This window comes from Ammospiza nelsoni, chromosome 3, assembly GCF_027579445.1.
Source record: "Ammospiza nelsoni isolate bAmmNel1 chromosome 3, bAmmNel1.pri, whole genome shotgun sequence".
Taxonomy (NCBI): Eukaryota; Metazoa; Chordata; class Aves; order Passeriformes; family Passerellidae; genus Ammospiza; species Ammospiza nelsoni.
The window spans coordinates 1955646-1969040 of record NC_080635.1 but is presented as its reverse complement, the minus strand read 5'-3'; the positions used below and the strand labels follow the sequence as shown (position 1 = coordinate 1969040).

The window sequence follows — 13395 nt, the reverse complement described above, 5'->3', positions numbered from 1 at the left end:
GCGGGGCCGCGGGCGGGCGTTTCGCGCCGGGGCCGCCATTCCGAGCCGGGCGATCCGCCGCCGTTCCGCCACTGGAGGGCAGCCACATCTTAAAGAAACCACCCGGCCCAACCCCTCCGCCGCCCGCACGGGGCTGAGCCCGCATCGGATGCGCTGCGGGAGGAGACTTCTCCCGAGTCCGAGCGCTTCTCTTTCGCAGAGGAGAGCGAGGAAACCCCCACATTCCCAGCCCTCGCCCCCGCTCGGGCAGCGAGCTCCGCGCTCTGGTGGGGGGAGCAATGTAAATAAGTACATATATGTATTTTTTAAGTAGTTCTAGAGCACCGGGATTCTCCCGGTACCTTACGTGACCTTCGCACCTTACCACCCCGGCAGTCCGGGGCACGGCGTTAATCCGATTTGCGGCGGCGGAGCGCTCGGTCTGTACAATGGGTCATTGTTCGACCCGGCCCGGTCCCGCTCCGCCACCGCCGCCCGGAGCGGGACCGGGCGGGCCGGGGGTCTCCCGCATCGGATCGGCCGCCGGTAGCAGAGTTTAACGGGACAGCCGCCCGGCCCATCCCTCGCCCCGGCGGCACCGCGACCCGGGCGCGGGCGGCAGCCGCGGCGAGGGAGGGAGCGGGCGAGGGAGGAGGGAGGGAAGGAGCGAGGGAGGGAGGCGGCGTCTCCTTTAAAAGCCGTGCGGGGCCGCAGCCCGCTCCCACAGGGCGGCTGTGATTGGCGCGGGCCCCCGAGCCTCCGGGGTCGTGACATCGCCGCGCAACAAAAAGCCCCGGCGGCGGCGGCGGGCGGCCACCCCCGGCCATGGTGCGGTGCGGGGCCGGCGGGGAGCCCGGCGCGGTGCCCTAGCGCGGCCGCTCCACGCGGGACGGCGGCGGGCGGCTCCCCACCCCTTTTTTTTTTTTCTTTCTTTTTTTTTTTTTTCCTCTTTTATTTACCCTCCTCCCTCCTTTTGCCTTTCTTTTTTAAGGGAGCGGAGACAAATCAAGCTTCATCTTGATGTTGCTGCTGGAGTCTCGGTAAATGTCCATCTGTCTGATGAGCGTGATGCAAAGGACATTTTTGAAAAGGAGCCTTTTAATTCCGTAGACACGTAGGGACCCATTCACGGGCAGGCACACACACGCGAGGAGGAGGAAGAAGAAGAAGCAACTTCACGATCGCTGCTTTTAAAAGGGAGAAGCTTTTTCCCTGGCTGGGACTTGCCTTCCTGCCTCCTCAACCAGCTGCTAAAAGTATGTTTCCGAGGCGGACTGCACTTCAGGGAACTTCTATTTTCTGCTCGGCAGCTGTAGAGGAGCAGCAGCGAAGTTTGGAGTAACACCAAGTGATGCGGGAAAAACACCCCGAGAGCAGAACACCCTCCTGCAGACACAACCCCTGCTGCTGCACACAGGTATAGCTCCGGCGGTCGCAGATCCGCTGAAAGCCTTCTCCGCAGGATGACTCCGTGGGCCACGGCAGAGGTGCTAGCGCTCTGGAAGAGAGAGGGGGGACGGGACACTAATCATAACGATTATTACTGCTATAATAATCCAGCCCAAAGTTTCACGGGGGAGAATGTCATCCTGTGGGTTTGGCTAAGGACGTAGCAGGATATGTACTTTCCTCCTTCCCCTTCTTCCACTCCGCTAAGGGAAGCAGCTCTCCTTTTCCCTCCGCTGAGGGAAGCCGCTGCCCCGCCGCGGGGGAAGCGGAGCCGGCCCCGAGCCCCCGCGGCTCGGCTCAGCGGGTGTGTGGGGGGAAGCCCGGGGGCCGGGACGGGAGCGCACAGGGGAGCTGGCTTTGCTGGGCAAAAGCAGCACCTCCCTTTCCCTTCCCTTCCCCGGTGAGCGGTGCCGGCCGACGGGAGGCCCGGCCCGGCGCACACCTGCGCCCCGGCCCCGGCGGTGCCCCCGGCCTCGTGCCCTCCTCCCCTTCACCTCCGCGCTCCTTTGTTGCGGAGCGCCCCGCTCCGCTCCCCCGTCCCGCCTCGCTCCCTTTGATCTCCTGCCACGGGGATTTCGGTGCCGCCGCGCACCTGAAGCGGCCCCTCGGGGGCTCCGCCGGCCGGTCCGCGGCGGGGGCTCCGCCGGCCATGGCCCGGCACCCGGGTGGGTCCCACCTGCGGACCGTCCCCGCCCGTCCCCCCCTCCCCCGGCGCGGTGTCCGCGCTGACTGGCTCCCATCGCCTCCTCCTCCTCCTCCGCGCAGGTTGATCATGGTTGCCGTGACCCGCTCGCTCCTGGCGCTGCTGCTCTGCCAGGCGCTGCTGGGCGGCGCGGCCGGGCTCATGCCGGAGGTGGGTCGGCGGCGCTTCAGCGAGCCGGGCCGCGCCGCCTCGGCCGCGCAGCGCCCCGAGGACCTGCTCAGCGAGTTCGAGCTGCGCCTGCTCCACATGTTCGGGCTGAAGCGGCGGCCCAGCCCCGGCAAGGACGTCGTCATCCCGCCCTACATGCTGGACCTCTACCGCCTGCACGCGGGGCAGCAGCTGGGGCAGCCGGCGGCGCTGGGCTTCCCGCTGGAGCGGGCGGCCAGCCGCGCCAACACCGTCCGCAGCTTCCACCACGAAGGTACGGGCGGGTGGGGGCTCCGCGGGCTGCGGGAGCGGCGGGGAGGGCAGGGCCGGAGGAGGAGCGGGGGGCGGATTCCTGCAGCGGTACCGCGGGGTTCGCGCAGCGCATCTCCCGGCCGGGTGCTCTGCCCGACGGGCTCTGCCAGCTCCCTTCTCCCCGCCCTTGTCCGCCCGCTGAACCAGCGCGACTCCGCGTTAAGCGTTCCCACAGGTCGCTGCTGTCCTGCGGGGCTAGAAACAGGGAAGGCTCCCTAACGCGCGGCTGAGCCGGGCCGCTGCGGAGGTTTCTAATCCCGGTCAAATCCCCGTGAGAGATCAGTGGAACAATCAGCCGCGACATCCTGGGGGCTGCCGTCGACGAGCGCTGCAGCCCGGCCCGCTCGGGCTGAGCAGAGCCCCGTGGTGCCCTTGGCTCTCACCTGCGAGCCCTCCAGCAGCTCCTTGCGGCACCTCCCGAGGCAGCGGCTCTCGGTCAGAGCCTCGCTCCGCAGCCGGCGGCGTTTCCCGGCCCCCGTGGCCGAGGCAGCGGCTGCGGCGTTGCCCGGGCCCGTGGGGCGCGTGTCGCTCACGTGCTGTTTTTGGGAAGGCTTCCCCAGGTTGTAATTGCTCCTGGCTGCGGCTCTCCGGAGCTGCCGTGCAGCGGCCCCGCTGCTAAAGTAACGAAAAAGCGTTTTCCCACTGCTTTTAGAGTGAAACTGTGTGTCAAGAAAAGATATTAATTAGTTTTTAAGTTTCCCAAAGGCGGCGGCCTCTGAGAGGTGGATGTGCTGTTTAGTGAAAAGCCTTATCGTGAGGAAGATGAATGGTGCAATCTAACCTCTCCTCATCCACCTTTCCCTACGCGGGAAGTAAGAACCTGGCAGTTAATGGGGACTAGCCAGCACGTGGGTCATTCGTGTTAAACCCAAGGACTGTGGGCAAGGGGCTGAGTGAGAGAGGAGTTAAAAGGGCAAAGTTGACAAGGTTTAGGCAAATGTAAAAATCTGCAGTTTGAAGTCGTCATATGATTACAGCAAAAGCAGATTCTGTTAGAAAATTGATGTTACAATTTTTTAAAAATTTGGAAGAAAATCAGTGTGACTCCCTTTTTCCCCCTGAGTTCTCACTGCATTAGTGATTTCTTGAGAGCAGAAGTTTGTCTTGTAACCATTCAAAAATATTTGCATATTAGCAAATACTGGTCTGGTCGTGAAATACCATAAGGCTGAGATTTACCTTATGCAAAAATTTGTGCTGGATTCAAAGGGGAATGGTTACACCACTAAGAATTGCTAATAGCAGGTTTGGCTCCCCCTTAGAAGGTCATTTTTTTTTTTCAGTTCAGTGTGTTTAGCACCAAAGTTAAAAACCATGACAGAGTTTTAGTTTGGGAAATACTTAACTTCTTAATGTCTGTACCAATAATGTACTTAGCAAGCCTAGGTATATTGTACTCCTCCTGAAGCTCCATTCTCGTTACTCAAAGGTGGGAATGGCCCAGAGTTTAGTGACTCCTTGAATGTTTGGTTTTGGTAGTTTTATAAACTTCTTCTTTGGAGGGGACTTTGTTTCATTATCTCTTTTTCATCCACCCCTATTTCAGCAGTTGAATCTTCCTGCTGCTCTTTATGGCCCTTTTGGGTAAATTCTGGGGCATGCTTTGTAAAGTACCATTATGGGTGCTGATACATGATTGTGTGTGATTAAACACACAAAAATTTATGCATTACGATTTTTAGGTCACCTAAATTGCAGAGTAATGTTTTTCAGAAAGGAGTTTAAGGGTTTGATGTTAGAGCTGTATTCTTAGAAAAAAATCAGAAATGCAACAGTTATCCAAAGTCCTCCACCAGTTTTAATAATTCCCCAGTGCTTGAGCTTTTCATTCATGTCCTTGAAGTCCAAATTTATTCTGTATAGTTCTTGCTTCTGGAAGGCAAAGGCCACCAGGATTCAATCCAATGTGTAAAGTGAATGAAGCATTTTTAACTTTGTGCTGTACGTGCTTGCACAAACAAACTAACAGGGGACACAGTATTTTATGCCTGAAAGTCTTTCAGGTCTTGTGTGTCACATGTGGTAGCTGTCATTAGAAAGCTGCCATCAGCAGACAGTCTTAGGGGGTTTGATTGATTGTCTCAGTTTCTGATTTTTTCCTTTTTTCTCTTTTTTTATTTTCCCTGTTTAATAAAATTAGAAGTTTTGGAAGAACTTCCAGAAACGAGTGGGAAAACAGCACGGCGTTTCTTCTTCAATTTAACTTCCATTCCCAGTGAGGAGTCTATCACCTCAGCTGAACTCCAGATTTTTCGGAAACAGGTGCACGGAGCCTTTGAGAACAACAGCAGCTACCATCACCGTATTAATATTTATGAAATTATAAAGCCAGCCACGGCCACCTCTAAGGACCCTGTCACAAGACTTTTGGACACCAGGTTGGTGCATCATAATGCAAGTAAATGGGAAAGTTTTGATGTAACGCCAGCTGTTTTGAGGTGGATTGCACATGGACAACCTAATCATGGGTTTGTGGTAGAGGTGGTTCACTTGGACAAAGAGAACAGTGCCTCCAAGAGGCACGTTAGGATTAGCAGGTCTTTACATCAGGATGAAGATAGCTGGTCTCAGCTCAGGCCATTGTTAGTGACGTTTGGGCATGATGGCAAGGGACACCCGCTCCATAAAAGAGAAAAGCGTCAAGCGAAACACAAACAGCGTAAACGCCACAAATACAGTTGCAAAAGGCACCCGTTGTATGTGGACTTCAATGATGTGGGGTGGAATGACTGGATTGTGGCCCCGCCGGGGTATAGTGCCTTTTACTGCCACGGGGAATGTCCCTTCCCTCTGGCAGATCACCTAAACTCAACCAACCATGCCATTGTTCAGACTTTGGTCAATTCAGTGAATTCCAAAATCCCCAAGGCTTGCTGTGTGCCGACAGAACTGAGTGCTATTTCCATGCTCTACCTTGATGAAAATGAAAAAGTTGTATTAAAGAACTATCAAGATATGGTTGTGGAGGGTTGTGGGTGCCGCTAACACAGCAAATATATTAGACAAATGCAAAAAAAAAAAAATAGCTGACACTTTAATATTTCCCAATGAAGACTTTATTTATGTAATGAAATGGAAAGAAAAAAAAAACACAACTATTTTGAAAATATATTTATGTCTACGAAAAAGTTGGGAAAACAAATATTTTAATCAGAGAAATATTCCTTTAAAGATTTTAAATGTATTTTAGTTGTACATTTTATATGGGTTTAACCCCAGCACATGAAGTATAATGGTCAGATTCTTATTTTGTATTTATTTACTATTATAACCACTTTTTAGAAGAATAGCTAATTTGTATTTATATGTAATCAAAAAAGAAAAAAATATAGGGTTTGTACATAATTTTCCAAAATTGTAGCTGTTTCAATTGTGTGTATTTAAGTTGAAAAGAATACATGGAAGGTTACTATGGCAAAGTGCATAGCACATTTGCTTTCTGCTGTGCTACTGTTAAGGTCACAAGTTCAAGTCCAGAAAAAAGTGGATAATCCACTCTGCTGACTTTCAAGATTATATTGTACAATTCTCAGGAATGCTGCAGGGTGGGCTGTCCAATCCATGAGAACTGGCATCCTCTTTAGGTGGAACATTTGGATAAGAACCAGACATTGCTGATCTAGTATAAATACTGCTATTCCCAACTAATTTGCAGTGTGAATATAAGGGCCAATAGAAATCCTATGGGAGGGTGGGGGAAGACTGAATCCTTTCTAGACCTACAGAAAAGTGAATGTTTGATGTTTCCTTTAAAAGTCCTTCCTTTAAAAGTCCTGGCCAAATATGAAATAATAAAAACTAAAATGTCATCCTTTTTTTTGTGATTATCTATGCTAAAGAGGAACACTTACCTAATTTGCACCGGCCCTTGTCTTTAACAGTTGGAAAAGCCTTGCATACTTCCTCACCTCAGATGAGAGCTCACTTCTGTGGAGTGTTACAGTGAAATTAATCTGCAATTTTTGCCCTACATGCAGCAAGTTGTTGTCATATGCAGCCTCCTCTCTAACCTCAGCTGATGGTTTTGCTGTTTGGCAGATTAGCCTCTCTTCATTTCCAGGGTTTTGTGTTGGAAACCTTTTTTTTTTTTTTCCCAAATGTTTAAATCTATTTCGGATAATAAACCATAGAATTCTGATATTTCTTTCTGAGAAGTCCAGTCTGTAAGAAAAAATGGTTCACTTGTGCGGTCATCACAATTTGTGCTTGCATCATTGTACTGGTTTTTAAATTCTTCATGCAAGGGGCAAAGTGGGATTTGCAGTAGGCAAACAGAGCATTAAAGCTGATCCTGACTGTGCCTGTTGCATGTCCCACAGCTGGTGTGGCAGGCAGAGCCTGGGCGTGTTGTGTGAAAGTTGTGCTGGAACAGGAGAGCAGAGAGGAGCTGAAATCAGCTTCTTGGTCATTGCCTCGAGCTCTGTTGTGGGTCCAATTCTGGATTTGGTGAACTGTGGATACACTTCCTGAAGCCATGTGTGCCATGGGCCCTGCAGGGACCTCTCTAAGTCAGCTGTGGGAATCTCTGTTTTGGGCCTCCTGATGTTTTGTTAATGAACCCCTCTTTTTTGTTCTGGCTTCCCCAAGCTCCTCCTTTTGTTACCAGAATTATCTGGATTAGAGCAATGGTACTGACTGGGTGGGTTGATCAGAAAGGCCAACTTGGTGATGTGTTACAGGTCCTCTTGTAGAGCAGTCCTTTACTGCTGTTCATCACAAAAAGCAGAGGGTACAGAGGATAGGAGTGAAAAACTAATTACCTGTTGGCTGCTTCTTGTTTTTTTTTCTTGTGAGCTTAAAAATTTCTTGGGCTGTAAGGCCCTGTGGTGAGATAAAACTGATGAATTTCTTTGTACCAGCAGTGGTTTTAGCAGCTGTCAGAGAACAGTCCACCACTCTGCAGTTGGGCTCTGTTGAATTTTGAGAGGTTGCTGATGTTGGTCATGCTGATACTACATAGCAGCTGTGGGCTGGCTGGGTGGACATTTCCAGGTGCTTTTTCAAAGCACTGGTGCTGTTTTGGTGGCTGATGTCTTTAGGGATGGATTACCACATGTGCAGGAGTTTGGTTTGCCTCTTGCCAGCTCTCCTGGTGCTGGATGAGTTTGTGGTGTTGCTTTGGCAAGGTTGTCAGGGCTGCAGTGGAGGTTCAGCAAGGATTTGGTGTTTGTACTATGTGGGGTGGTGCAGTCAAGTCAGAGCTGTGTTACTGTACTGTAAAACCTAAGCTTGAGGAAGCTGACAAGTGCTGGAAATTTAATGATGAGCATGAAAGGTGTGATCCCAACCCTGTGAAATTGTAAAGAACCCACAGCACTTCTAACCAGACCCTCAGCTCTGGTGCTGTAAAGCTGAAGTCTCACAGCTCCTTCACGTGTGACCAGACTGAGGGAGGCTCTTTACAGAGTGGTGACTGCTTTACTTCTCCTGTAAGGCATGAGAACTCACTGATGCTCATTTTGTTGCCAAAACTTGGCTACAGCACTTGTCTCTGCACGAGCAGGAGCTGGCTCGTGGCGCGGTGCCACATTCCTTGCGCAGGCAAACCTCCTGTGCTTGACAAGAAGTTGCATCCTCAGTCAGATGCACTGGGAGGCCAGTGGATCGCTGCAAACTTGCTAAGGCCCACTCTTGTAAGCATTTCTGTAACTGCTCAGTGTTAGCCACAGAATCATCAGTTCCATGCTGATTTTGAGGAGGAAATATGCAGGTGTCAAGCCCAGCACGTCCATAAATTTCTGCAGAACTGGTTTTGAAATGTACCTTTAAAGCCTTAACCTTCACCTCACTCTCTAGGTTGGAGGTGTGAGAGTGCTGCACTAAAGGCTTTGCTTAGGACTAAAGTAAAAGAAACAGAACAAACTTTCACAGATGAGTAGTAGGAAGTTCTCCTAGAGATCAGTTGGCTTCCTGAAGTCTTTAGATAGAGTTGATGATCAGACAGCCTTTCTGAAAGGTTTGGGCTTTCTGGCATCTTTTGAAAGTCTGGTAATGACTGCTAAATAATGCTAAATACTAAAGGTATGCTGTTAGCACAGCACACTAGTACTTACTTTAGTTCTTTAGTACTTATTAGTATTATAGTGCTCTACAAGGAGAAAAGAGCTTTTTTTCCTCTTAAGAGGAGAAAAAGGAAAATATTTTGAAGGCAAAACTGCCTTTGTTACCATATAGCTCCTAAACATTTTGCTTCTAGGCACTTATGATCTATATAGGCAGAGATTGTGATAGATAATGTCACCCTTTGTGCATTTCAGATAAGCATCTCTCTAAACACAAATGTGATCAGCATGTCTCCTTGTCCTTTTGAGACTCAGTAGCAACTTTGTCGAGTGGCTTGATAATTTTTGCGCAAAATTCAGTTGGACTTCTGAGGTCAGCAGCATGTAGAGGAGGATCTTCAGTGGAGGTAAGCTCTCCCGAGAGCAGTGGCCATGGCCAGCGAGCAGGGCTGCCCTGCTGGCTCCCCACAGCCAGCTGGGGACCCTTCCCTGCCCCTGCAGGGCTTGGGAGCCACATCCCTGCTCCCCGCCAGGCAGGTGAGGCTCTCACCCCACCCCTGAGGCTCAGACAGGAACGTGATTTGTGGTATCTCAGCTGTGGAGGAGGGGCTCATCCACACTGCGTTTGTGTCAGACCCACTTTGCTACACTATTAGAAGAGGATAATTATTGAGCTATTTCATTGATTGGTTATTTCTCAGTTGTTGATTTTTGGGGGGGTTTATTGATTTCAGGAGGCAGCTAATTGCCATGTGGCAGCTTGATGTTAATGTTTTATGAAGATCAGGAAACAAAAGTTTATGAAACAAAAGCTTTTGTATAGTAACTGCAGAGTTTCAAGAACTGTTTTATACTTCCTGACAGTGCAGGTCTGGCTTAATGGTTTGTTTTTATTGCTTAAGAGTGTAAACCTTTCTTTAGCCGATGTGTGGAAATTATATCCTCATCCCGCATTACGCATTTCTCATTGCTCATTACTCACTGCTGCTTTCATTGCTGCCATCTGTAATCAGAGCTTTACTGTTTCAGCTGCATGCTAAATGCTCCTATCCTTTGCACAGTGAGATACTTTTCCTTAGCCTTTACCCACCCTGTCAAAAAAAGAAAAAGGTGGAGGGGGGTGGGTCAAAAGGAGAAAAAAAAAGGGACAGAAAAACCTACTCTGCCTATATTGTTTTTCTCTGTTTTGGGTGGAGTCTGTGTTAGATTCTGGTTGCTAGATGGTTTCTGTAGTAACAAGCAGAGTAAAATCCAAGCCTGAAAAGGCACTTTTAAAGGTGCCATATCTTGCCTGAAGTATTATTTATCTAATTATGGATATGGAATGTTTAGTTTCTCCTTTATATCAAGGCAAGCCCTTTTGGGAGGGCAGGCTGCTGCTATGAGAACTCGATATGTGATCTTAAAACAGGAGAACCACAAATCTTGTTCCCAGTTGACTTAAGCTGCTGAAAATAATAACAAAAAAGCCAAAGGCATTAAATGCATTTTTAAAGATTGCTACAGGCACAGACCACTTTGTTTTTAGTTACATAGGAAGGGAACAAGTAGCTGAGTTCAGAAGCACACTTGGATTGTACATGTTAGTGCAGTAAGGAGGGTGCTGGATACAAGCAACAGTGGTTTGTTTTGTTAGGCTACTGTGTACAAGGAAAAAAATCCCAGCTCCTTCAGAAAATGACTTTGCTGTACTCCAATTTTTTTTGTTTATTTCTCCAAAGAGGTTTTGCAGGTGTGTGAGAAAGCAGGCACACACATGGTTACTGCTTTTGCCTTGCTTAGGCACAAAAAGAAATTTAAAAGTGTTTTAAGATTACTACTTTCCTGTCTCTCCAGTACTAATCCTTCATTACTGGTATTCCTGAGAGCCTTGCCTGCAACAAACAGTAATGGCTTCCTAAGGTGGAGTTTTCTTTTTTTGGAATCCTGTCACCTGTCAGTGCCCTCCAGGATTTAGCAGCCTTCTGTCCATGAGCCCTGTGAAATGGTCACTTAGAAAAGCAGCTACCCTGGCTTTGTCCTGGTTCTGTGTCCTTTGCAGAGGGGACTTTGTCCCAGCCTTCAGCAGGAATCTGACTTTGGGAGCACCTCCTGTCAGTACCTGGCAGCCTGGTTCTTGGCTCAGGAGAGGTGGCTTTGCTCTTCACAGCTGGTTCTTGCACCAAAATCTGCTTGGCTGCCTCCACTGAAATTAGTCCAGAGCCCCTGGGCAACGTCTGCAGTGGAAGGGAGAAGATCAGTAGGGTCAGTTTGAAAAAGGGCAGGAATTTCATCAGGAAGGTAGGGCAGTGTTAAAAGCTTCAAAGGGGACTTCAGGTCGGGAGAGCAGAGCAGCAAATTGATAACGTTATGAAAGTTCAGGTTCCCACAACAGCTGGACTGAGGAAGGTTTACAATTTAATGAGGCTGATAATCCCATTAGAGATTAAATTAAGAAGGTTTTTCTGGGAGATCACCAAGAAAATTATGGATATTGTACTGTAGCTTGCCTCCTAATGCCAGGGCTGACATGTACTTCTTGCACTGCAGGACACTGTTTCATTCAGTGTGTCTCATTAAAACAAAGCCTCCAACTCCAGCAGTGTTTCACTGCAAACAGGAGCAAATTTTTTTTTTTTTTTTTTTTTTTATTGCTACTACTACTGCTGTTATTACTATCATCATCATCTTCCTGGAAACAATATGCAGATTAAAAGATGGAAACATCAACCAGATCTGCAAATCAGCAGAGCTCTACTGAGCTGGTTCTCAGACAATCCAGTTGTTTTTATGAGAGCACTCCCCAGGAGGCAGGGTGACCACGTAGAAAAAATAATGTGTTTAAGGTAACCATTGACATAACTGCTGTAGCTTGGAACTTGCACAAACCACTTTTTATGGCATCCTGCACACCCTAGTGATGGGAAAGTGTTGTATGGAATAATGACTCTGTAACCACAGACTTCAAAAGTATAGAATGTCTGCGGCTGATGGAAATGGCTGTTTCCACATCAATAATCTACTCTCAGGCATAGTGAAGCTTAATTGCAAGGCCAGTGGAGATGGGAGGAGGAAGGGAGAAGGGCTCTCTGCCCTTGGCTGCCTCTGCTTTACAGCCACAAACAGTGATTCAATCCATGATAAACTTAAATTTTGCATTTTTTCTCAGGATTTCTTGATAACTTCATATAGGACTTCATAGACCAGGGGAGCTATTGATGCCTTAAGAGTTAGGAAGAGAGACAGAGTTTGTATTATTTCTTATAAGCATCCCTCTGGCCTGTTTTGTTAAATGATTCTATTTTAAAGGTGGTTCTAACACAACATTTTTTCCTTCTTGTATTTCCTCTCTTCCTTTGAATGAAAAACCTTTTACTTAAAAGCAATCCCTCACTTTGAGTCCAGATTTATTTTGTCATTTTCATGAAGAATCCTGATTTTCTAGTTGACATAATAATGGTAGAATGAAGGCACTTTTGATGTCACAGTCTGCTGTTGGACCAAGTTGTAATGAAATGAAACATGAAATATTCTTTCCTAGCTCTGACACTGTAAATGAAAGGTGAGCCTAATAGCTTTAAGTGAAAAAAAATGAGTGGTTTTGTTCTGCAAACTCTGGTATTACTGTTAATCTTTTATTCCTGTTGTTCAAATGACAAATATGTTATTTTACTGCTCTCAGTGTCCAGGCTTACAGCAGGATTACTTTGACTCTTCCCTTGCTTCAATCTCATGAGGACACCATGAGGAAAAGAAAATTTCCCCACATTCTCTGGGGAGAGGCCTCAGAATGGCACCTTGAGACTCAAAGATCAGAAGGGAATGGAATTGAAATTCTCCTTTGCTTAACCACTAGTACTTTTAAAATCCATCAACATTTTCAGTTGTTTAGGATTAGCAGCAACCCGAGTTCTCTAGATGTTATTACTGAGGGGAGGATCAAAGACTAATTGATTCATATTTCCTGGTCTGGTGATTTTTTTTTTTCCTTTTGTGTTATTTTTTGTTTTAGAAATAGCTAATGGTTAACTGCTTCTTGACGTGTTGGGCAAAGAAGTCTCCCAGGTTTGTAGATGAAAAGATTTTCATCTTTGAAAATATAACCCAAATGTACCCTAGAGGGCAGAGTCATTTAGAGAGAGCTCCTGCACACCTGCTGGGTTACTGGTGCGTGCCCACTGCCAGCTCCTTGCAGAGAGGGACCAAGCCCTGGCAAAATGGTGCTGGGTGGAGCCTTCTGCCTTTTGTGAGCAGCAAAAATGGAGAGAATGGCCTGTGACTCTCCTGTGTGCAGGCTCTGAGAAAAAACCCAACCAACAAAAATGTTTTTAAAAATGGAGTATTTTGCAGGGAGCCCCCTATAACCCAGCAGGCCATGCTGCTGGCTGATGGCTCTTGCAGCTCGGGCCTGCTGGAGGGTCTGAGCCTGTTCTTGAGGGTTGCATTTAATTTTCAAATAGAAGCAGCTTAATTTTTGTTTCATAGCAAAGGAAATAATCACAGTGTTGTCCTTTTGAAGAGCTGTCTCTTCTTGAGCCCTGAGCCACTCGGGGGTTGCTGCCTGCTTTTCCATCTCAGTGCTGAGCAAAGTTTGTTGTCAGGCCTTTCTCTGTGAGCCTGAGTGTCTGGGGAGAATCTGGGGAGGTCCTTGCAGCTCCTCTCAATGGAGCACTTCCTTCAGGGTGTCAGGCTCCATTCCTCTCTTCTTTACCCCATGCATCTCGGGGGGAGGGGAGGGGAAGAAAAGAAGGTCAAGTACTGGGACACTTTGAAGAGTGTGCCTCTACCAAGCTTTGGCTTTTCTCTCTTCCTGGAACTCTCATT

The 13395-nt window shown here is 48.2% G+C and overlaps 1 protein-coding gene across 2 annotated transcripts; it reads left to right on the top strand.

The window, feature by feature from the left end:
- The first annotated feature begins 1170 nt into the window (after positions 1 to 1170).
- BMP2 (bone morphogenetic protein 2) lies at positions 1171 to 8994 on the top strand. Of its 2 annotated transcripts, XM_059469432.1 has the most exons (4): positions 1171 to 1396; positions 2194 to 2552; positions 4731 to 4968; positions 8848 to 8994. In XM_059469432.1, exons 2-4 carry the CDS (start codon positions 2201 to 2203, stop codon positions 8849 to 8851), a joined length of 594 nt encoding a protein of 197 aa, XP_059325415.1. In that variant the 5' UTR covers positions 1171 to 1396; positions 2194 to 2200; the 3' UTR covers positions 8852 to 8994. The 2 variants fall into 2 exon arrangements, with proteins under 2 accessions (XP_059325415.1, XP_059325414.1); XM_059469431.1 differs by lacking the exon at positions 8848 to 8994 and having other exon boundaries at positions 4731 to 6718.
- The last annotated feature ends 4401 nt before the right edge of the window (positions 8995 to 13395 follow it).

Excerpts from the sequence above, each read along its gene's own strand:
- BMP2 (XM_059469431.1), top strand. The coding sequence starts at position 2,201 with ATGGTTGCCGTGACCCGCTCGCTCCTGGCGCTGCTGCTCTGCCAGGCG. Across the intron at positions 2,553-4,730 it reads CCGCAGCTTCCACCACGAAG|AAGTTTTGGAAGAACTTCCA; the intron begins GTACGGGCGGGT and ends TAATAAAATTAG.